Source organism: Cariama cristata, unplaced genomic scaffold, assembly GCF_000690535.1.
Source record: "Cariama cristata isolate BGI_N322 unplaced genomic scaffold, ASM69053v1 scaffold36484, whole genome shotgun sequence".
NCBI classification, from domain to species: Eukaryota; Metazoa; Chordata; class Aves; order Cariamiformes; family Cariamidae; genus Cariama; species Cariama cristata.
Window position 1 is genome coordinate 896 of NW_009614134.1, and position 22,358 is coordinate 23,253.

At 36.8% G+C, this 22,358-nt stretch overlaps 1 protein-coding gene across 1 annotated transcript; it reads right to left on the reverse strand.

Annotated features, from left to right (window-relative positions):
- Positions 1-2,577: 2,577 nt before the first annotated feature.
- Positions 2,578-21,876, reverse strand: LOC104156008 (translocation protein SEC63 homolog; the record flags this gene model as incomplete). The annotated part of the gene is made up of 11 exons (XM_009699297.1): positions 2,578-3,688; positions 4,240-4,344; positions 5,190-5,288; positions 10,473-10,574; positions 11,499-11,657; positions 12,410-12,568; positions 12,795-12,854; positions 14,527-14,609; positions 16,394-16,541; positions 18,335-18,489; positions 21,731-21,876. Coding segments are annotated over 11 exons (1,360 nt in total), but the record flags the coding sequence as incomplete, so codon positions are not given.
- Positions 21,877-22,358: the final 482 nt, after the last annotated feature.

The window sequence follows — 22,358 nt, forward strand, 5'->3', positions numbered from 1 at the left end:
AAAAAAAACCCAAAGATAAACAGATATAAAAGTAGGGGGAATGCATCTGTAACAGTAGTGTTTCTTTGAAAGAAAAGGAATAGATAAAAAGAAACCTCCATCCATGTCTTCCCCCTCCAGAAAGGGGGAAAACAAAACCAAACCTACAGCTCAAAATGTGCTTGGTATCCCTGGAAGAATCCCAGGGTTTCCTGAAGAAATCCATGCCCCTGCTTCCCCCTGCCGGAGCAGGGCCGGGAACTACAGCCGGGCGCTGGGAACGGCACCTGCTCCTCCTCTGTCGCTGAAGGGTTTCCCACTCACAAGGCGTCTGTGATTTAGAGGGTTTAGCAGGGTTTTGCACAAGTGTAACTTTCCAGTGACCCAGTATCAGGCTAGAAAAAAAGCGACATTTCCTTTAGTATTAATCAACCACCGTCAACAATTTGGGGGAGCAGAAGGTGAAATCATTTTACATAAACAAAAAAAATCCCATTTTTCTACCTTGTTCCTTTTACCTACACATACCTACTTCAAATTCATCCCGTATTTCAACAAGCACTGTTTATCTCTCCTAAATCTAATTCATGCTGCTTCCCTCTACTAATTGCGAGTTACGGCACCCCGTACCCATACCCAAGTTGGGTCAGAAGGAGCAGGACCAGTTGTGCTGCATCACCCTCCTGCCCATTCTAGCGAAGTCCTAATTTTTCCTTTTGGAAGTGGCTTCTGCAAGCTGTGAAGGTACTTGGGTGGATGGTCTGGCTGTCCACGTGCCTACTTAGATCTAGAACAAGAGGCTACAGAAAGGAACAGGACAGCAGAAGGACAGAAATAAATCTATTCACACTGAAACGGTACTAGGTGCTTCCGAATTATGCTTGGGCCACTAATGCACACGGGCTGCAGCAGTAAAGCAGATTTTATTTCTAGAAGTTTTTTACTCTTCAGTTAACTAGTCCAGAGTTTCAGAAGAGTTAGGTGTAAAATTGGCTGAATTAATTTCTAAACCCTATCAAAAAGCAAGGCATATACAACAGTGACCCCAAAATGCTGCTTGTTCCCGAAAAGTTTCACCCATCCTGGTAACTGTTATTCAAGAGAGTTAAGTCAATCTTTGAACAATAATTCAAATTGTTATTAAAAAATGGTTATTAATGGGGACATCACACAATAGACCAACCAACAATTCAATAACATAGTAACACAAGTGTGCATCTGCAGTTGGTGCTTTTAATTGTGTGAAGCTCTTAAATACCTCCTCAGCCCCATTTTTCCATCTGTCTTGGAAGGCATAAAATGACGCACAACTATATAGCTGATATCGTTAATGAAGTAGCAGCATGTCTTCTTCACATGATGAAGATTTCCAATACCACTGCTATTCTTTTCCTCACAACTTCTATTAAGTTACCTTGACTAAACAGGAGACCCACGTTTGATGAAATATTAGATTTAGCCTTTGTTAGCTCAATAGAATTAGCCTTGGTTTGCAGAATTCCAGTGTAATCCCAGCTGTCAGCTTCAATCTTTAATAAGAAAATACTTCAGTGTTCAGACCAGGAACATGATTCTTTCTTTTTTTTTTTTTAAATTACTTCAATGCATTCACATCTTGCAAGTATACACCTTGACTTTGAATAGTAAAATTTAGGGATCAGTAGTCAGAGCACTCCCTGTCCCTCCCATGCTCTTATTATCCATTGTATCTCCTAATTATAATTACTTCCCAGCCTTTAACAACCTCAGAAGTTCACTGTGAATTGTTCTGGCAGAACAATGTAAGTTTAGCATTCATTTTGCCTACTTAATAAGGAATAATAAGGAATCTGGTGACTCTTCCTCAAGCATTTCACTCCTCAGTGCAGTATTTGGCTTGAAAGCCTACGGAATGGTGCTTTTTTATTTCTCCACTGTATTTTGCAAATAAAAACTGGAGTTACGAGGCCTCAAGTGTACAAGTCACTTAATATAAACCTAGTCTTCATTATTGAGTTTGAACACCTGATAGTGCTTATGCTTTACAAGAGTTTTTCCTGCACAGTATGCACTTCAGAAGCACTTTGAAAGATACCATAATCTCATTTAGAACATTGTCAAATTTTATTTGCAACTATTGCATTACAAAGAATATAACAATGTAAACTTGCATTTTAAAGTGACAACCCTTTCTAATAAACAAGGTCATCAATTAGTGTGCACCTATTCTGGCTTTGGGCAATTTTCATAGGATGGAAATTTTCCTGCATGACAATTTGTCACGTTTTACAGAAATACATCTGTTCCTACTTGCAGAACACTCATATGTATTTCTGAAATCCAGAAATACAACTTTTAATTCATCACTTTCATTTGTTTTATTGAGAGGAAGAAAAGGAAGAATCCATCCATGCATCCATGGCTTTTGTCAAGTCATACAATACACTAACAGCCCTGATTCTCTCTCTTCCCTGAATTTATTCTCTAATCAGACTTGTTTTTTTTTTTAAAAAAGGAGTAGAGACAGAATCACTGTCTTGTTTACAGCCCTGCAGGAGACTGAGGTAAAAAAAAAAAAACCAACAAATTCAGAGATGCACACTATTACAAATGCAAACAGCCATCAAATTGTCCAGTTTATTGATGGGAATTCAAAATTGATACAAAACATGCCCTCTTTGCATGTTGTATTTTACCCTTAAAATGCTTCCGACAGTGTCAGGTAGATTCAGAGTTCAGAATATACTTCGGCTTTCAGCATGTACCTTTTATAAAGGTATTACAAAAAAGCCACCAACTTATGTAACACATGGTCCCAAAATTGCTTTCAGACATTTTGTTTATCAAAAGACTCAGATCTTCTGCTGATCTGATGAAATAAAGGCTTAAAAATGTTCTAAGCCATTAATAAGCATCCTACTGCAGAGTCACGAAAGTTTATGATTTCCATTATAATCTTGGGCATAAAAAGGCAACAGTCCTAAAAAAGCAGCCCTCCAGAATATATGGAATGTGGCAATGAGCATGATGCTGATTTATAACAATCAAGTTAAGTAAAACAGATTTTTAAAGCTATGAATGATGTCAGCAGTATCACAGCAAATATATTTAATGAATACCACAGAACCAATCAAGTTTGAAAGTTGAGCAGATGTTGTTTCAATCAACAGAGATTTGTAATGTCAAATATACCAAAACGTTTTCTAAAATAAATTCCTAATGCAGAAAAACTGATTTAAAGTTTGCTTCTAGCTAATAGTACCTTTCATTTAAATTGGACCCTAAACTGATCAGACAATACATAGCCCACACTTTCAGACATTTATAATAAAAAAGCTTTTATTTTCAATTGAAACAAATGCACCATCCTGCACTTGAAGGCTATAATGAGCCATAAGCATATTCCAAGGTGTATCAATGGCAACAGATTTGTTTCACCTCCACTGAGAAGTTACATAATGCACTCTTAATTGGTAAAGAAAAATTAAACTCAGCCTTCTCAAAGCTTCTGTACTGTGTTTCTTGGTTATTGTACAGTTCCACCATCAGACCAAGAGTTTGCAGTGTGTGCAATCAATAGTATTGTTTAATCATCATCTTCCTCCTCTTCCTCTTCCTCCTCAAAACTGTCTTCAAAGCCCTCGCTGTCTTCCTGGTCCTCATCACCTTCTATTGCTGTATCCCACTGTGGATGATTTTCTGGCACTGGTTTCGCTTCATGAACTTCCAGCTGTAGTTGGATAAAGAAAAAGAAAGAAAAGATTGGAAAAAGGTTACAGACAACACAGACACAGACCAGTTTGGGAAAACAAAAAAAAAAAAAAAACAAAAAAAAATGACACACCACAAAAAACTGACAGAAAAAAAAAAAAAAAAAAAAAGAGAGAAAAAACCCCAAACAAACCCAACAACTGCTTCCAGAAATACGGCATGCCAGATTTTTCTCATTACCTAGTTTCCCATAACTAAGAGCAGGGAAATGGCATGACAGATCAAGGTATAAAGCCAGAGCCAACCATACTGCAGAAATTGAATAAATGTGAGAAAACATGTATTAAAATATGCAGGCACTGGAAAGCATCACAAACTTTAGTCCCATTTAATCCATCATAAAATTGCCACTACTGGCATCAGGCAGAAACTGCTTATAAATCTCTCCTTGCCACTGTTTTAAAATTAGGACAGCCTGAATTCTTAAAGACAACAGGACTTTTGGGGTTTTAATAGCCCTATGAAGTAGCTTTCAGTATAATACAAATACGTAACACAATTAAACATCACCTTCAATGGTTTAATCTGGTCCAATCCCATATATGAATCTGATCTTAAATAAACTGTGTACTGATAGTTTCCAGGCTTGCCTGGTGCTGGGAACTTCAGCTCTACCTACAAAACAGAATCCACACCGTAAGTTCTTACTGCTTTCAAGTGACACATTAGAACAAGTACCCGAGTACTCTAACGAGCAATAACTGCTACTATAGAATAATGTTTTCTTCTTAAGAAGTTTTAGTTTCTCGCAAGTGACACTTCTTTGAAAATCTCTACATAAGATACCTGCAGAAAAGAGACAGAATATCCAAGCACAATACCTTCTATGAAAGCTGAATAATCATCAAGTCACTTTTTTTTCTGAATTAGACCAAGTAACTCTACATTAAGTACACAATTTCACCCTGTTGTATGCTTCCTAAATCTCAAAAACCTAAAGGGGTTAAAATATTTAGTCTGCTGAAAGTATTAGCTTGACTCTACTGCTATTTGAAATTGAACATAAAACTAGTCTGAAAGAACAAAATACATTAAATCTCCATTTTTCAGAAAAGCAAAGAACACAGCCAAAGGTTACAGTCTCAGAAAGGTTCATATGAGCCGAGGCTAATTAATGTGTTACAGCCTCTGCTTTACAGAAAAAGAACACAGTATTTCTCTCAGATTTTAGTAACTTTAAGAATGATCACTGTGTACAAATACTGGTTTTCATCAGCTTTTGATATCAGGGGAAAAAAATACATTCTGCAAAGAAACTTGAAAGTCGTTTTAAATTACTTTTTCTTTCTCCATTATCAATTTTCAGTTAGAAGGTTGTTCTCTCTTATCAGGAAAGTAAAAGTTGTTTTCCATATTAAGAGATAAGTACAGAAAATTAAAATCTAAGTGTATTTGCATACCATAAGACATTTCGGTACAGTTTTGTAATACCCCAAAAGAAAATTCTTAAAGTACTTTACCTCTTCTTTATCTTTTAGTGTACAAACGTGATATGGCATACATATTAGCATCTGCTCCTTCCGATCTGCAATATATAGCCACCACCATTCTTGTTTTTCCTTTCATAAAAGAAAAAAAAAAACAACAAAAAACCAAACCACAGGATTATTGAAGTCATATAAAATTATGCCCCTACAGTTTATAACACGTAATTATGATTCACTGGTCCTTATAATACAGATAGAAATGAGGTGGTTTGTGTTTGGTGGGTCTTTTTTTTTTAATTTTTGGATGGGTATGAATAAAATATATAGCATACAATGCGCACTGAAAGCAAACAGATTATCACAAGTAACTATTGGTCTCCAAAGGTTTCACTCTGTATATTCAGCCTAAGCTACGATGTGAGACAACAGAACCATTCTGAAGAACTGTGTCCACTGAGGATTAAAGAGCAGCTTCATGCAATATAATAGCACCTGAGGTCCTTCAACAGAAATCCAGCCCAGATAAAAAAAGTCAGCACATAAAGCAAGGCATGCCAAAAGACAGATATAGTACTCATCCCAGTAAACAATCTTTTTCAGGGAAGTATGCTTTGCCCCACTTCTTCTCTCCTCCTCCAAAAAGTGGGAAACTGCTCAAAGTTGGAATTTGGACATACCGAGACTTCACTTCAAGGAGTACGAACCACAGACAATACTGATATTTGTAAAGGGTACCCAACAACTGCTGCCTATCACACACAGCTTTCCAAAATAGCTACAGGTCTCAACGGTCTTGCACGGCAGGCACTAAAGCAGAGTTCCTAAACAAAATGAAATTAAATGAGGGCAGTCCTTCATAAAAGACAGCAAGACTGTACAAAAAAATAATAGTTTATCCCTCAATTGGAGTCAGATTAAGACTGTGGTGCAGTTCAGCAGCACAGACACAACCATTCTCAAATGGGAAAGACTCCAGCTCTTCAACATCAACTGTTCTTCATTTAACCTTTTTGGTTAACCCTCTGGCACATATTTTAGGTAAAATCCACTTTGTTTTAATAGAAGCTGAAACCTTTCTATTGCAAAGAAGTTAGTTTAGTACTGCAAAGCAAGTTTCTGTTCTTAACACCTCCTTAAGTTTTTTCTTGAAAAAAGTGAGAAGTGGCCGGGGTCGGGGAAGACTTCCTCAAATTTATGAAGTATTTTAGTAGACAGGTAATAGTCATAACAGCATCATCTTACCCTTACGGAAAAAAGGGGAAAAACTGCACACCTTTTAGACAACCCAAATGTTAGACTGCTGAATTGTGTTCCAAAACAATTTTTACCCACTCCTGATGGTCTGGTAATTGATCGCGTTTATAACGGACTGGAGCCCTACAAAGAGTACATCTTATGACAGTCACAAGTCACACTCAAAACCAGAAACCCAATTTTTATATATTTACACCAACAAGAATCAGGTAGTTGCCTCAGTGCCACATAAAAGTGGTTGTTTTGTTTCGCTTTTAAGCTACCAGCATTAAGAGGACTGAATGAAAGGATACAGTGGACTTTAACACTACCACTGAGCCTCTTCCAAATTCCACAGGTGGGAAGCAAATGCTGTTAATATGTAGAATTTGCAGAATTTTTGTCTCCACTGAAAGAGTCAAAAGTTCAGTAGCTCTAGTGTGTTGTTTTGTTTTGGGGTTTTTTGTTTGGTTGGTTGGGTTTTTAACACTTCAAAAACCAATGTTTGGTTATCTGAAATTCAAATAAGGTAGGTTGAAAAGTTACAAAAGCTAAATTACCTCCTTTTCTCTTTTGAAGTGACTATTGTTATGCTAGTAATAATTATCACCATCTCACTGAAACATTCAGCTACCAAACTACACATTTACAATGGCAAGACACTCACACCAGCAACCAAAACACCCTGACGAGCACTCTTGAGTCCCAGAGCAGAGGAGTGTCAAATTAACCCAAGATGTTAATGCCCATTTTACAGTGTATGAAAGTAAACACAACTGCATCACAGTAAAGCAACAGTATTCCTTCACATACTTAGGAAAACAGGTACTGAGAAGTGGACAAAAACCTATTCATATACTATTTAAGACCAGAATTTGCAGAATTATAAGAAGACCTTTTTACAGCTATACCAAGTGATTTTCTTTATGAAAAACTGTCCCATGTGATTACAAGGCATAAGTTATTTCATCTGTAAGTTTCAACAATAAATACATTGTCAATCTGCTTGACAGCTGCAGCAAAGACAACTCTTACGCAGTCAAAGTGTTTATTTCCTAGCCAAGGGGCCTCTAGGAACAGAAGAATAAACAGAATTAATAGTACAGATGGACAAGAACTACACAAGCTAGATCCATTACAGAAATGGCTACTTGCCATTTTGAGCCTGTAAGGACTCTGACCATAGGAAAAAGGATCTGCAGTTTATCAGTACTTTATTTTTGATGTTACCAAAACACTGTGCTGACTTACTAGACATTGTGTGTGTTTCCATCACTCTCAATGGCAAGGAATATGTTTTTTTAGAACAAAGATCAAAACTGTCAACTGGATTTTCACAAAAACTGGTAACAGTAATAGCCAAGGGCGTAAAGAAATATCAGAACAAATGACATTCATTGATCTAATGCTCAAAGGAATCTACAGAGTAAACTCGTTGGAAGTAAAGCTCCTGACCCCAAAGTGCCACTGCTTTTTTATAGAAAGGACAACTGTGCAGGAGTGCCATTCTCCTCTCTCTTATTGGGTGGAATTTAAAATTTATGCCTGTGAGAATCTGGCAAGCTAACAGGCAAGTGGGCAAAATGCCCTTTAACAGATGGGTGCAAGGTTTGGCATGCCAAGGAACCAGTATGTTCATGAAATTGGAACACCAGGGCCAGTTTCTACCTAAAAATGTCAAAACTACAATCTGTCAGTTTCTGGATCCATGGATGCAGGAGCAGAAGATAATTATTTACGAACCTGCATAGATTAAAGATGCATCTCTGGCTGAGCAATCAACTGCCCCAAAACTTAGATGAAACAGTGTTACGGTTACCTCCTGAGAACAAATATATTAGGCTCAGATACACTCAAACATCCATAAATTCTAGAAATACAGAGATTCACACAACTAAAGCATTTTATCCTTAACTCTGAACTGGCCATGATTGTAATACTGTAAATCACAAGATAAAAAAACACCCAGAGAGTACAATGGATTTTGTTCTTCAGACGTTGCAAATCAACTCTATCTGAACATGCTCCAACTACAGCTACTGCACCAAGTACAGCTGCATTCAACTTTCAGGAAATCAGTGAAGAGAGGCTGGAAAACTTACAACTGCAGTACCATGAGAGCATACGTGTGTATCTTCCAAGTTTAAGCATTCAGTTCAGCCCTAGGGTTTTTTTGTAGCATAGTGCTGTATTTAAGTTTTATCATAAAACCCATCAGCAGCTTGGTTACACAGAGCTGATGCTTAAGCAGCTTTGTACAGAGTAAGAATAAGCAAAGTCTCCAAAGGAACCCTGAGAGCGGGGGGGGCGGTGGGAATAAAACAAACCCAAAAAAACCCCGAGTAGTTAGAGCCCCTGTGCCACTGGGCATAGCACATACTGTTCGAACTTGAGACTGATGACCAAAGCCAGTTGCCTTCGCAACAAGGAGATATTAAGACTCTGCTGCATATCTGACATGATCTAAGGCAGTCAGAAGAACAAAATGCCAGTACACCTTTTTCTGTTATGCTAGTCTACTGCTGGAAGCTGTACTGAGAGATGGGAGGGTACCTAACAGTGTCAGGAAAATACAGCATTAAGATCAGCCATTACAAAACCAGATGTCGTGAGGCCACACAACTCACAGCTAAGGTCTTCAGGAAAATAATTTCTTTGGTTTATTTGTATATCTTGTCTGGCTCCTTAGCAACAGTCTTGCTTCCCACACTTTGCTTCCTAATGATGGCAGAACTAGGTAAAACCAGCAGGAACAGTATGATCACAAGCATGGGGACGACGAGTGTGTTTTGTGCACACAACAAGTTGTACAGGGTAAAACATAAAAGCCTTGGGGACTGAAAAGTGGGAGTAAATATACACAGTGTCTTCCTTTTTTCTCATGTTTTCCTGTTCTCTCCCATCTCAGTTGTCTCCTTTAAACACAAGAGGAAGCCTAAGCTTTGCATCCCACCTCCCCGTTACTGGAGATAGTGCAACAAGAGAGAAGAGATCCTAGATGAGTTCCCTAGTCAGACAGCAGGGAAGCAAAGGAAACCCTCTGAACCACTGGCCTGGAGAGAAAGTGTGGCCAAATCCTCCTTCCTGCTGGTTCCAATCTGGTTGCCTCCCAAAGACCTAACTTCTCAGAACACAAAAGTCACACTTTGAAAAATCCCATCTTTTTCAAGGTTTCGTTGCCACAACAAGTTTTCAGACACCTATTGAGTGGTTAGCTGTTTGTGTAAGTAACAACTGATATATTGGAACATACTTTCAACACCAAAGGCTGCTGTAGAGACACACCAGTCTATCTACTATATTGAGTCACCGCTCTCAAACACGTCCCTTTCTCTGATACAAGATCAGGTGTGGATGGGTATTTTTGAGCTCTATAGGAAAGATTGTTCCACAATTGGTTTCCACCATTTCCAAACTACACTGTGGTAGAAAGAGACAGCTTTGCCAACCCTCTCCATCTTCCACCACTGCACGCTCTGTTGCCACCACACAGTTGCATTGAGACTTGAAGTCAAGCAGCAAGTCAAAACAATCTGTTGATCCAAATGACCCCAAACTCTCCCGTCATTCCTGTTAACACAGGAGGGGTCAGGATCTCCCCTGCTCACAGACGCTTGCAGTTAGGTAAAGAGCAAGTAATACTTCACCCTTAAATCTGTATCAGAGCCACTGCTGTGCTGTCACTTTCCCTAGCAGAAAAAAAAAATAGAAGGACTATAAATTAGATCCCTATATATTCAAAAGGTTTCATTCTGAATCCATCTGTGTATAGCCGATCAGTAGAAAAAACCCAGAAACTTTAGCGTTATTGACATCAAAAAGGAACCCTGAATTCTATACAACTTTGCAAGTCTATGGGAAGTGGATAGAAAGAATAATACATGAAAAGTTTTTAGGACAGTATCTGAAGGAGTTTAAGAGGATTTTATAAATTAAGACTTCTTTTCAATGAAGATTAGCAATTTTTTCAAGTATTAGACTTTTAAAAAAGCCCAGTATTTACAGCACAAATATAAAAAGAGCAATTAATTTGTACTATATTAATTCTAATGTTTCACAACTGTAATGTTTTCTGTTACTGACCTCAGGAAAAAAAAGACTGTAAACGGGATGGGTTATCTTTGACTTCGTTTCAAGAAGGGCTCGTTCCTTTCTCTGTATACTTTGCTGTAATTCTTGCCACTCCTGTCAAAGACAAGTTGAAACAGTTACTGTGCACTAGCCATCTTTTGCATTAAAAAATAAATTTTAGCCCATGGAAATTATGTATATGACAAGTTCTTGTGCTACATTACACATTATAAAAGGGAAAGGCACGTAGAGATGAAGTTATGCAGTATAATTAAAAGAAAAAACATAAATCATGCAACAGTAAAACTAAAGAGACCAGTCATTTAAATATTAAAAAAAAATCCAAAACCCAAACACAGATCTGCTAGGCTTGCACAAATTCTTCAAAACTCACTTCTACAGCACTGCCTCTAAACACCACCTGAGCTGTAAGAGTCCCAATTACAAGCTTGATGACTCTTTTCCCCATGAGCCGCTTATTCTCACCCTGTACAGGACTTCCAGCTGTCACTCTCAAGTCTTCCACCGTAAGACCTGTGGTGCAGAAATCATCTACCACCACAATACCTCATTCTTAATTACACTTACAGTTTCAAACAACTAACTTAATAATTAACAGTTACTAGAGTTTCATAAGCACATGTACAAGTTTGTTCCAACTACTGCATGCTTATCGTATGCATTATGCAACAGCCACTGCATGTAAAGAACAAAGCTCAAAGGAGAGCCTTTACCTCACAAAACCTGCAGCAGCTAGTAATCAAATTAAGCTGAAAGAAACATTACAGTCTTTCCTTGAAGTTAAGCTATTTTTTTCATGTTATTTTAAAGTTTTCTCTCCATGCTGCAAAGACCCTTCACTCCTCTCTCTGAAACAGACTTGGAATGACAAAGTTCTTATGCGGGAATGAGGTCTGAAAACCTCTGGAGAACTGATATTACTCCTTCATCCTAGTGCTGCCTAGCCTGAGGGGATGCTAGAGGATTAAAATGCATTTTCTCTCAACCCCAGAGGCAACATTACAAAGTAAAGCTTACAGCTTCATCATCTTTGTTTTGCTTCTCATCTTGCTCTCTGTCAGAGTCTCTGTCGCTTCCATCATCTTTTTCACTTTGAGAGTCCCTGTTTGTTTCTTCTTCTTCAGATTCACTTCCTTTATCAGAGACCTCCTCCTCTTCTTCCTTCGCAACTACTTCCTAATGGGAAAGAAAAAAAAAAAAAAACAAACACCTCTTAGTTTGTCTGCATTATTGTAGTATGCAGCATTCACAGCATCTGTCTTAAGGTCACAGACCTAATTTCCTATTTTGATCTACACTCTTCTTGTGCCAGAGTATGTCTACAGTGAAGATTAATCCTTTTCACCTCATGTGCTAAAAGCAGCAGGGAAGCAATTATCCTTCTCCATATGGCACCCACAACACAAATAGAAGAAAACAGTATTTGATTCTAGGGTCGCATTTCAAAAAGTCTTAAGAAAATTAGAGAGAATATAAGAAAGTACCTATAACACAGCCCATAAGGTGGAGAAAACACCATGCAGTGGGAGCACAAAGGTACTAAAGCTACTTAATTTACCAAAAGAATTCAGTTTTTTCCTTTAAAAAAAGTAGAAGGAAAAGTAGAAAGGTACTTTAGGAAAAGTAGAAGGTACAGAACAATTCACCTCCCAGAAGGCAGCATAACAAGAACTAATAAGAAGGGACTATGAAGCCAGACTTGTAAAGTAGTTGGGGCACAACTTTCAGCAGGTCACTAGAAACATTACTGTGGTGGTTCCCTGATTATTTTACCAGTAATTTTTAAATGTAAAGAAAAAAAAGCTATTTTAGGACATATGCTTCACAAAAGCATAGAATGAAATGTAACAGACAGATACTGAAAACCCAACAGATTAGGAGCGATAAGCTGAACGAAATATTAAAACATCAACGAATCTATGAGCTACCCCATTAGCTTGTTTTTGCTTCTGCTGTTTTGGTGGCTGCAATGAAGGCGGCACAGGTTTCTTTTTCAACGGCTTCTTTTTCTTTGATTTTGAAGCTTTCTTGGTTCCTTTATTCTTTTGCTGCCATCCTTTGCTCTTAACTTTGTTGACATCTCCTTGCTGTAGGAAAGCAGTATTTAAAATATTTATGCTGTTCAGTAAATTTCAGGCATTCACTGTACTTTAAGCATTTTAAGCTGAGAACCAAAGTTAGAAAGCATAGCTCAAGAGACACTTCGGCAGGCATTTCTGAAAAAAAGATGCTTGAGAAGCGCACAATTAGCAACTCAAGATCTGAAAGAAAGTTCTCTTCAGTTAGCAAGAGAAACATTCATTCTTCACTTACCCCATCCTCTGTTGGTTGCTCTTCTGCTGCGCATATAGACTGTTCCTTTTCAAACACTTCCTGGTTACAGAAAGATGTGAAGACTATTAATACCTCTCTGTACCAAAAGTGCAAACTATTATTTTATATTTAAACTAAATCATCTTAATCGGGTCTAAAGGTTTTGCTCATTATGGCAAATTCTTCTATCAGTGACAAACACAACAGGGGATTAACTGATCAAAATTAAACACTATTTCAAACATTTGGTCTAGGATTTTTCCCTCACTAGCACTATAAAGAAATTTAGTAACAACACGTCATCTTGTTCCAAAGAATCTACTTGTTTTATAAAGCACAGAAATCCTGTATCACAAAAGCAAGCAGTAGTAAAATGCAAATTCTGCTCCAGCTGCCAGAGCATTAAAAACTTCAACAGCTGCACCGCTACTCCAGGACACAGGAGAACAAATCAAGCCAGAAATATGAAACACAATGTTAGTATTATGTAGACTAGAACATCTCTATGCAAATGAAATTTTTTCATGCATTCCTTTCTTCAAGACATGCTATACGCCATTTTAAAAAAAAAATAAATAAATCAGTCATAAGCAGCTGTCTTGTATAAACATGGCAAATATGGGATACTACCACAAAAAAACCCATCATGTAAAAGGTTAGCTCTAGTTTTTAGGTCATGTACCTCAATGCCAGCCTGCCTAGTGGAGTTCAAATAGAAAGCATCTTAAACGAGTTTTCTATATGCTGTCAGATGTTTTAATTTCTAAGTACAGTTCAATATGCTTACGGTTTTCAGTTTCCTTCATTTTTAAGATCCAGCAGAGTGATCCGGTGTTTTTACTTTCTACCTACTGCATTCCTCAGTTATCATTGGGATGATATGGATATGGCAATGCCATAGCATGAACACATGGTACTTTATATAAACAGACGCCTTTCTGCTGAACTGGCTTCAATGGCTAGTCTGATCCTCAGCTGTGATAGTCGTGCTTGTACACCTTACCTCAGAGGCATAACTCAGACTTTTACTTAGACAATTATCCAAACAGTACAGATGCAAAAATAGACGCTGTAGGCTTTGTTAGGTAAAAGTTTGTTTAGGTTCTGTGCGTTAATTTTTTTTGTTCAAAGAAAGTCATTACTGCATTTTAAGCTAAAAAATAAGCACAAGTCAGAAGTTTAACGACTAAGGTATGGTATTATTTTGGTTATGCCGCATTGCTACCCATTCAGCAGTACACTTTCTTCATGTGCCACTGGTGTATCTCCTTAATATTAAGTTACATATATTCTGCTTTCTGCTGGATGGAGTTTCTTTCATAGAAGCATCTAAAACACCCAAGAGATTTGCAACATTATGAGCCCACATAAACCGAAATCAAACACTGTCCTAAGGACTTGAGTGAATACTTTATTCCAGTTCAAGAACTAAGTTTCTGAATGTCTCTTTTCCTGTTATTTACAATCCTCAGGGCAGTATCACTTGCCATATTCTTTTACTGTTCCCTAGACAACTGCAATGGGTCAGACTGAACTTTGGTTTGACTCCAGGAAAACTTTCTCGTTCAGAAACAAAAACATAAGGAAGGATCAAGAGCACAAGTTCTCAATTTCAAATCTTAATTTTACAGTTATATTTACAAAACATTACATTAGCTTGCAAAGAAGAAATGCCCATTTATTAGCATATACTTGCAGTTACCCTGAAAGAACAAGTATTCTTAATACTTACTGCCATGGTCTGTCTTGTTAGTGTGACCAGAACAGTGACAAGAGAACCTACTGTAATATTGTTGCTGTCTTCATCATCCAAAACTAGTGTAAAAGGAAAAGCAACACATGTATTAAACTTCTTTAGAGCCTTTTTTTTTTGCCATTAAACATTGTTTCTGCTATGTCTAAATAAAAGCATACAAATTCCAGAATTTTTAACAAAAATAATTTTAAAATATTATTTAATAAAGTCTCTTATAACCTCAAATATACTGTCAGGATGAGGGCTGGTAATTCAGCAAACCATAAAACAGCAACATTGAGTTTGAAATTTTAATTGCATCAAAGTTAGAAAAGTCAAAGTTATAGCTCCCGTGGGAACCATAACTCTCTAATATTGTGCATTATATATTAAAGCATAAAACTTCAGAAACATGAAATACCACATATAACCAAAGGGACCCTGTTATATTTGTTCTGGGAATCATAACTTTGATATTCCTGACTTTCATATGATTAGCAACTCAATTTCAATGCCACATTAACAATCATGCATTTAATTCTTTAATTAGAAGACAAAGGAAAATAAAAGAACAGCAATGATTATTTTAACTAAAACATCAAACATAAAACCCATAGGAAAGCCACTGAGGAGTTTATATCTCCAATCTATGAACTGGAGAATGTCCCAGGTTGGGGAAGAATAGTTATATTGCAGTGTAAGTTATATCCCAGTGTAGAAATTTTATCCCCCCCAACCCCGTCCCCCGGGAAAGGAGTTTTACTATTCACCAGTTTTAGATATAGATTGTATATACTGGTAATACTGAGCTAAACAGAAAAGCATATGCATTGTTTAATCCTCCATACCATGCCTGAGTACAGTTGTGCTACAAACAAAGACTACAGGCAGAAAAGGGTTGCTTGCCAAAATATGGGAAGGTACTCCAAGACTGAATTTTAAGCAGATTAACAGAACTGTGTACAATCCTGTGCTACAGTAAGTCTTTTGTTTGTTTGTTTTAAAAAACACACATAAACAACATTTAGAAATACCAAGATCAGCAGGCATTTGCTTCCTTAATGAATATTTCCATTAACATTTGCTTCTCGCAGAGGGCTATGCATAAGCCAAATTAGAAATTAGGCTACCCAAACATAACATAGCACATTTTGAATTTGATCATTGCAATCACAGTAACAATATAAATTAGAAAAAAGCATTCGAACCTGCCAAATACCTCACATTTACTAGCACTGATCTTCTACAAAGGAAGGGAGACCACAGAACCAATTCACTTTCCACCGAAAGGCTGCCTAACAGAAACTGCTTAACAATATTAACTAATGTTCAGAGAGGAAAAGCATTATACATTCATCGGAACAGTGCACACAAAAGGTAGGTAAGCATAGCATGGACAAATTCCACCAGATAGAAAACTATACAAGGATTATCAAAGGAACCCATGAACATCTAAGTCACCAGGGTCTCCAACTCAAAATCTCACAAAGGACTCTCCATGCTGGACTAAGCTGAGCATAAATTCTGGAATAAGCACAACTTTTTAAGATAGCTAATAAGAGTGGTACTTCAACCAGAATTCCACATTGCTCATGAAATATTAAATCAACAGATGAAATATCAGATAAGCTTCTACAGGAGAAACTACTACTCGCTTGGGAACCTGTGAAATGTTTCAATGTACTTTACCTCCTCAGACTATAAATCTCATTTGCAAGAGCCCGCCACTCAAAAAAGTATGTCATTTCCAGGCCACATAAATAACAGTGAGTTGTGTTTCAGCGTCCTCCAAAAACTTACTGCCAACAGACTATGAAAATGTCAGAAAAACGACATATACAGAACAAAAGGACCTCCCACTCACCCTGTGGTTTTATATCCATGGTGACATAAGGAAAGCTGCCAAGGACAGCCATAACTTCATCATATTTCTTATCTTCTAGGAAGTGCAGTAAATTGCGACGATCAGAACCTTTCAAACTCACCAAATCCTGAATACTTTTGATTTTATACTGAATTAAAAAGAAAAGAAAAAACAGAAGTCACATGTTAGCAGAGAACACAGTCTACAAATAAACTCTTGATAATACATCACTTGTGTCCCCACATTACTAATACATATACAACATTTGATTTGTTCTTATAGAAAAAACATGCTTTAGGAAACTAGCAGGCATGTGTTTTGAGAAACAATAAACCAGAGGTTGCATTCAAACCTACTAAACAGCACTGCTTTGAACACTGGCGTGTTCCTTAGTATGTCACCCCTTAGAAACCAGATACATTTCTTACGAAACTAATATTTCAGCTAGCTTCTTCAAAAAGCTGAGCCAAGAAATCCTACAGATTGGGTTCTTTATTTAGATAGAGTGCTTCAGTGCTTTGAGATTTATATTAGCAGGAACAACTAAGTTGGTTTTTTTGTGTCATACTGAACTGCAAACAAATCTAAAACCACTCCTTTTAAGATTTGCAGACAAGAGCTAGAAGGATAAAACACACAGATTTGTTTGAACACTTGACTATTTCATCATTATAAACATACATATTTTATTAAAAACAACTTCATACACCCAGGTAAACTGATCATATCTCCAATCTAGGGGACTGTATTTTTAAAGAGCTCAATGCATGGGAATCCTGTACAAACAAGCCTAATAAACCGGTCTCTTCCCTCTTTCAGGGGAAGGACAGGTGGGATTAAGATAGTCAAATTCTTGATTTTTGTACTTAGTTAAACCACACAGGTCAAAAAATAAATCTAAAATTGTGTACTTTTTTGTATACTCCCTGTAGCTTAGGGCTGGATTAAGAAAAGTGTTTGATGATACATACAAGAGGATGTTTCTTTTACTTCACCCAAAGGAACAGACTACTTGACTATTTGACAAACAAGCATCTTAAAAGGGGATGAAAAAAATGCAATATTTAAAAATTCTTTATCTTCACACTGACACAGAAGCATTTAAACACCCCCTAAGGCTGTAGTTAAAGCTAAACAAAATTTTCATTAGATAAAAAAAGTAATTTTAAGATTGATCCAAATTAACCATTGTAGTAAGACTATCAGAAAAGTCAACAGCTTCTACTAGAAGATAACTGCTTGTTTCTAACCAGGCATTCCTAAAAGATAGACTACACTCAAAAAAAACAAGCAGGTTTGAATAATGAGACAGTCAGGGAAACAGAGTGAAGATATGTATGCAGGTATTCAGACAAGACTATTCTTTTTTTGTCCTTTAAATTCTACAAATGCCAACATTTATCCAACTACAACTACACAGCAAGAGCTTTATAAAGCATCCTCTTTCATAGATAAAGGATCAAAAAACCTGAAATCCTTCCCACAGTAATTGATAATTTTTTTTGCTTTCATGAACTCTTCTGTGCTACCTTCCAAATGTTTTTTCTATCAATCTAGATTAAGAATGATGTAAAGCCAAACAAGCCAAAAAGAAAAAAAAAGTCCCAGTAGGATATTCCAGCCACATTCTGGAAAAATATTAAATAGGAGATAGTACTCTGTAACAAGAAACAAACTGTTTGTCCTGTTTGTGAAGTCAACATAGACCGATCTTTTACACCTATCAGACCTCTGATCTTAATTTCCATCTCATAACTGAGATGGACTTTAAAGAAACTAAAAGCACACAGATCATCTAAGTAGTATTGTACTGAATTCCTGAAAACTATATTTTTATTCTCTTATAGTTAATTCATGACCTTGCTTCTTCATAAGAAATTGGTAAAAGTAGTAACAGAAAGTGTTTTAAGAAGTTACCAAATATCATTTGTATTTTTATACCTTTTTATGATTGGAGACTCGCCTAAGATTGTCCTCTTCAATGTGAGGCAGCTGCAAAAGGGGAGACTTGAACTGCTGAAGTCCCTGGACAGTCATCTGGGAAAGCTTCATGCAGTTTTCCAAAGAACCCAAAGATGGAGCACGGAACTCCCTTTCTTGGGGAAAATGAAACAGATGACATCATTTTAATTTTTTTTTTTCTTCTTACACTTTTACAATTTATACTTGTATTATAGACTTCAGAAAATCTTGCTTTCAGTCAACCAAGTAAGAGAAAGAGGCATCTTAAAATGTTCAGCATAATTAACCAGGCAGCCTTTTTACTCTCACTGCAGACACACAGCTCAGCAGACATTTTCTTCCCTCTATTTAGGCTGTCACAGCTAAACACGAAGATAGGCAAAGACTTCTACCTAATATTGACTCAGGGAACAACAGCACAATATATCTACGCAATTACTGTAGACAAAAACTCCACCACTTAAGTTTCAAAAAAAAAAAAAAGCAGCATCAAAATCAACTTGGCTTAAATTTGTATATTTTATATATGTGTGCGTGTATAACACGTTTAACTCTACTTTGTAAGCGTCTCATTAAATATAGTTTATCGTTAAACTTTTGACATAATACATTATTTATAAGATTTTCATCTTGAGATGAACATAAAGGTAGTAGCCTATTACATGCAAGAAAAAACTGTGGGTGTAACTGAGGCTAAGCAGAGCGTATTATATTCTGTTAGAAGGCAGTAAGAATAGCTGTAAAAATACCAAAAGGCATGGCTTTTGTAAGTAAACCTAGAGGTTAAAAGGAGTGTCTGAGCAAACACCTATTTGACTTTTCTTTTCAAAATTACCTAGAATTCCTTTAATGTTTTAAAGTACAAAAGGTATACACTCTACATAATTAAAATTACTTTAAGACAGACAAGGAGAAAGTCATAACCACAACAGAGCAAAAGAGGGGGAAAAAAAGTACATTTAACACTCTTCATCACGTCTGCAAAGAAATGAAAATGCCAAGCAGACAGGTTTCCACATACTGCTTTTTAACTTTGTTAGATATCCATCCATTCACAAATAAGACTTCTCAAAACCCTGTTTAGGAAACTCATTTCAGAATTCCCTGGCAGCTCAAGAGCTGCTGCCAGTCCAGAATTGGCAATGTTCAGGTTGCTCTGTATATACTTCAGTGTGAAACAGAAAAATAAGTTAGATCCTCTTCAGAGAGCCAAGAGGAATTTAAGCTACTTAAATTTTTTTCTGAACTCGTATGTGGCATATGTAAGAACTGAAAGCAATTTTAAACATGTATTACAGAAGGCACCTGTAATTCATGATGCCTGTCATTTTATTTAAGTATCAGTGTATGTCTTTTCCTATACTTTAAAACTTTTTTGAGAAACAATCAACTTTTGATCATCTTGACCGTTACATGTATATTCTACATATAAACGTATAAAAGTAAGTATGAATATAAATATCTGCATGTGTACATACACAAATATATACATATACAAATATGTGTATCTGGTATGGACATATCTGGGTGGTATATTTGGAACACTACAACAACGGCATAGAGGCATCTTTCACGAAATTGAATAGAGAGATGGTCAGAAGGAATACGTCCACTCTGCTAGGGCTGTGTGATGGAGCTTACCACACTCTCAAAGCAGTTAGAGATGTAGATAAAAGCAGGTTTACTTACACCTGGGTGAGAAGGCAAACAGACTATAACCTGCACCTGACCAAAAGAGTACCAAAGCCAAAACTGCTGAATGTTTATTTTAAGTGCCAACGGCCATATATTTTGATAAAAAAGCAAGTTTACATTATGTTTTCTCCTTCCTTTACACCACTACCCTACTGCAAATTTATAAGCAGCTACTAAGGTACATTAAACACACATGAAACATCACTCCATCACCTCTGCTCCACCTGCACCTCTCCCTTCAAATGGCCTGTTTCTTCATTAATTACACCAAGCTATAAATATAATCAGCTATCAAATCAAATTACATGGCAGGACTTTTTTTTTTTAACCCAGTATATTCATAAATACTGTGAAGATTATACGCAATGCAAAGAGAAAAATAACACATGAATGGAACTACCCGGCTACAGATACTGGTAAATAACAAAGATGTAACTTCTACCTTTCAAAGGAAAAAAAAAAAAAAAGTGTAATGGAAAGGCTAATCTCCCAACTAAATAGTACAAAATTTACTTTCCATCGTACCTATCTTCCACTTCCCCTGTAATTTTTTTGGCTGCTGCTAAGGGAAGTCACAGTATTTTTTTTAAACTAAAAAAACCCCACAATGCAAACCAAGTTAATAAAAGAATCCTAAACATTCTCTGGCAAATGCTTTTGCAGGAAATTCACCTAGAGCTTTGAGACCACAGAGTCAGAGTAGAAATTCTTCCCTTTCTTAAAACATTGACTCATCATCCATATGACAGTAGAAAAATATTCTAACAAAGTTGAAGAATACTATTTTGGTTTCCTGAAAGTAACACAAAACTTTATATTCCCCAAGAGTGGATTTGAGGATAGTATAGATTTTAACACCACCCAATGGCCCCCATCATAAAATGAATGCCATTACTGCACATCCAAAACATATGACATTAAAGCAGTCAATCACAAATTTAAATGCAAATCATAGTTGCTTGTGAAGGAAGGGTATACACCTGGGTCAAACCACAACCTCTCCGTTACACTGTGGTCTCCAATCTGAATTAAGAAATGCACAGCTGAATTAATGCCTAACCCTTCTGCAGACAGTTACTACAGCACATCCCACGGTTTTGGCAACAAACACCTCACCCGGCAGGGCAGCTATCTACTTACGATACTTCAGGATGATCTCAAAGAAGTCATTGAGATAATTTAGACCTGCTGATTATCAACTACCAGTTAATCATCACAAAACAACAGATGCAAGCAAGGGATGCCACAGAGCAATGCCTATTTTCAGGGATGTAAAAAGAAAGTCTCATAGACTATGCAGAAATCAGACAAGAGAGTACAAGGTGTTTCATTGAACGGTAGTTCACAATTGCCATATTTTCCACCAGGCTGGAAAAAAGCTTAGCAGTAACTAAAAACTGACTGGACTGAAGTGAAAGTAGTATCAATTTTGCTTTTATGACAGCAAATTAAAACTGTTCCTTGCAAATAACAAATCCAAATAATAATAAATCCAAACTCATCTGCAGAGAGTGACAGCTCTATTAAAAATTAAGAAATAACCATGATTAAATGATTTTTATACCAAACCTACACTCATTCTTTCACAATAGATTGTTTCAAGTGGGTTTTGGTACAGAAGCCAGTGTCCATGGCTTTTACGGGGACGCATAAACAGCCTGAGGCACCACTTTTTCCTACCTGGGAAGGCAGGATATGTGCTTGTCCCTGTGAAGGGCTCCACCAGCCGAACTTCATCAATCTCATTTTGTGATATGCTGTTCTTAGTGCTTCTCAGTCCTTGCATCTCCTTCAAGAACAGCTGGTACTCGACTAGTAGTCGATTGCTATATGGACATTTTTAAAACTAACTAGAAAAACTAAGTAGCAAGAATCTGAAGATTTATCCAAGGTGCTTTTCTTCAAAAGACTTGATTAACGAGGTACATGTAAATGGTCAGAGATATTTTTTAAGCTAATAATAATGATAATTCAGGATACTCGAAAGACATAAATGAATGCAGCACAAAATGAGACTCCTCATCCCACCATCAATTTAGGTCTCACAAAATAAGATTTGTCCCCAAAATATTTCTTTAGATAATATTAACGCATGCCATTATCTTTGTATTTTCACAGATCAGGACTGCTGAACATCTGTGGCTAATTATAGCATGCGATAACTTTAGAATCATAGAATCACTTAGGTTGGAAAGGACCTTTAAGATAACAGTTCAACCATAAACCTAGCATGGCCAAGCCCACCACTAAACCATATCCCTAAGCACCACATCTATATCTCTTTTAAACACCTCCAGGGATGGCGACT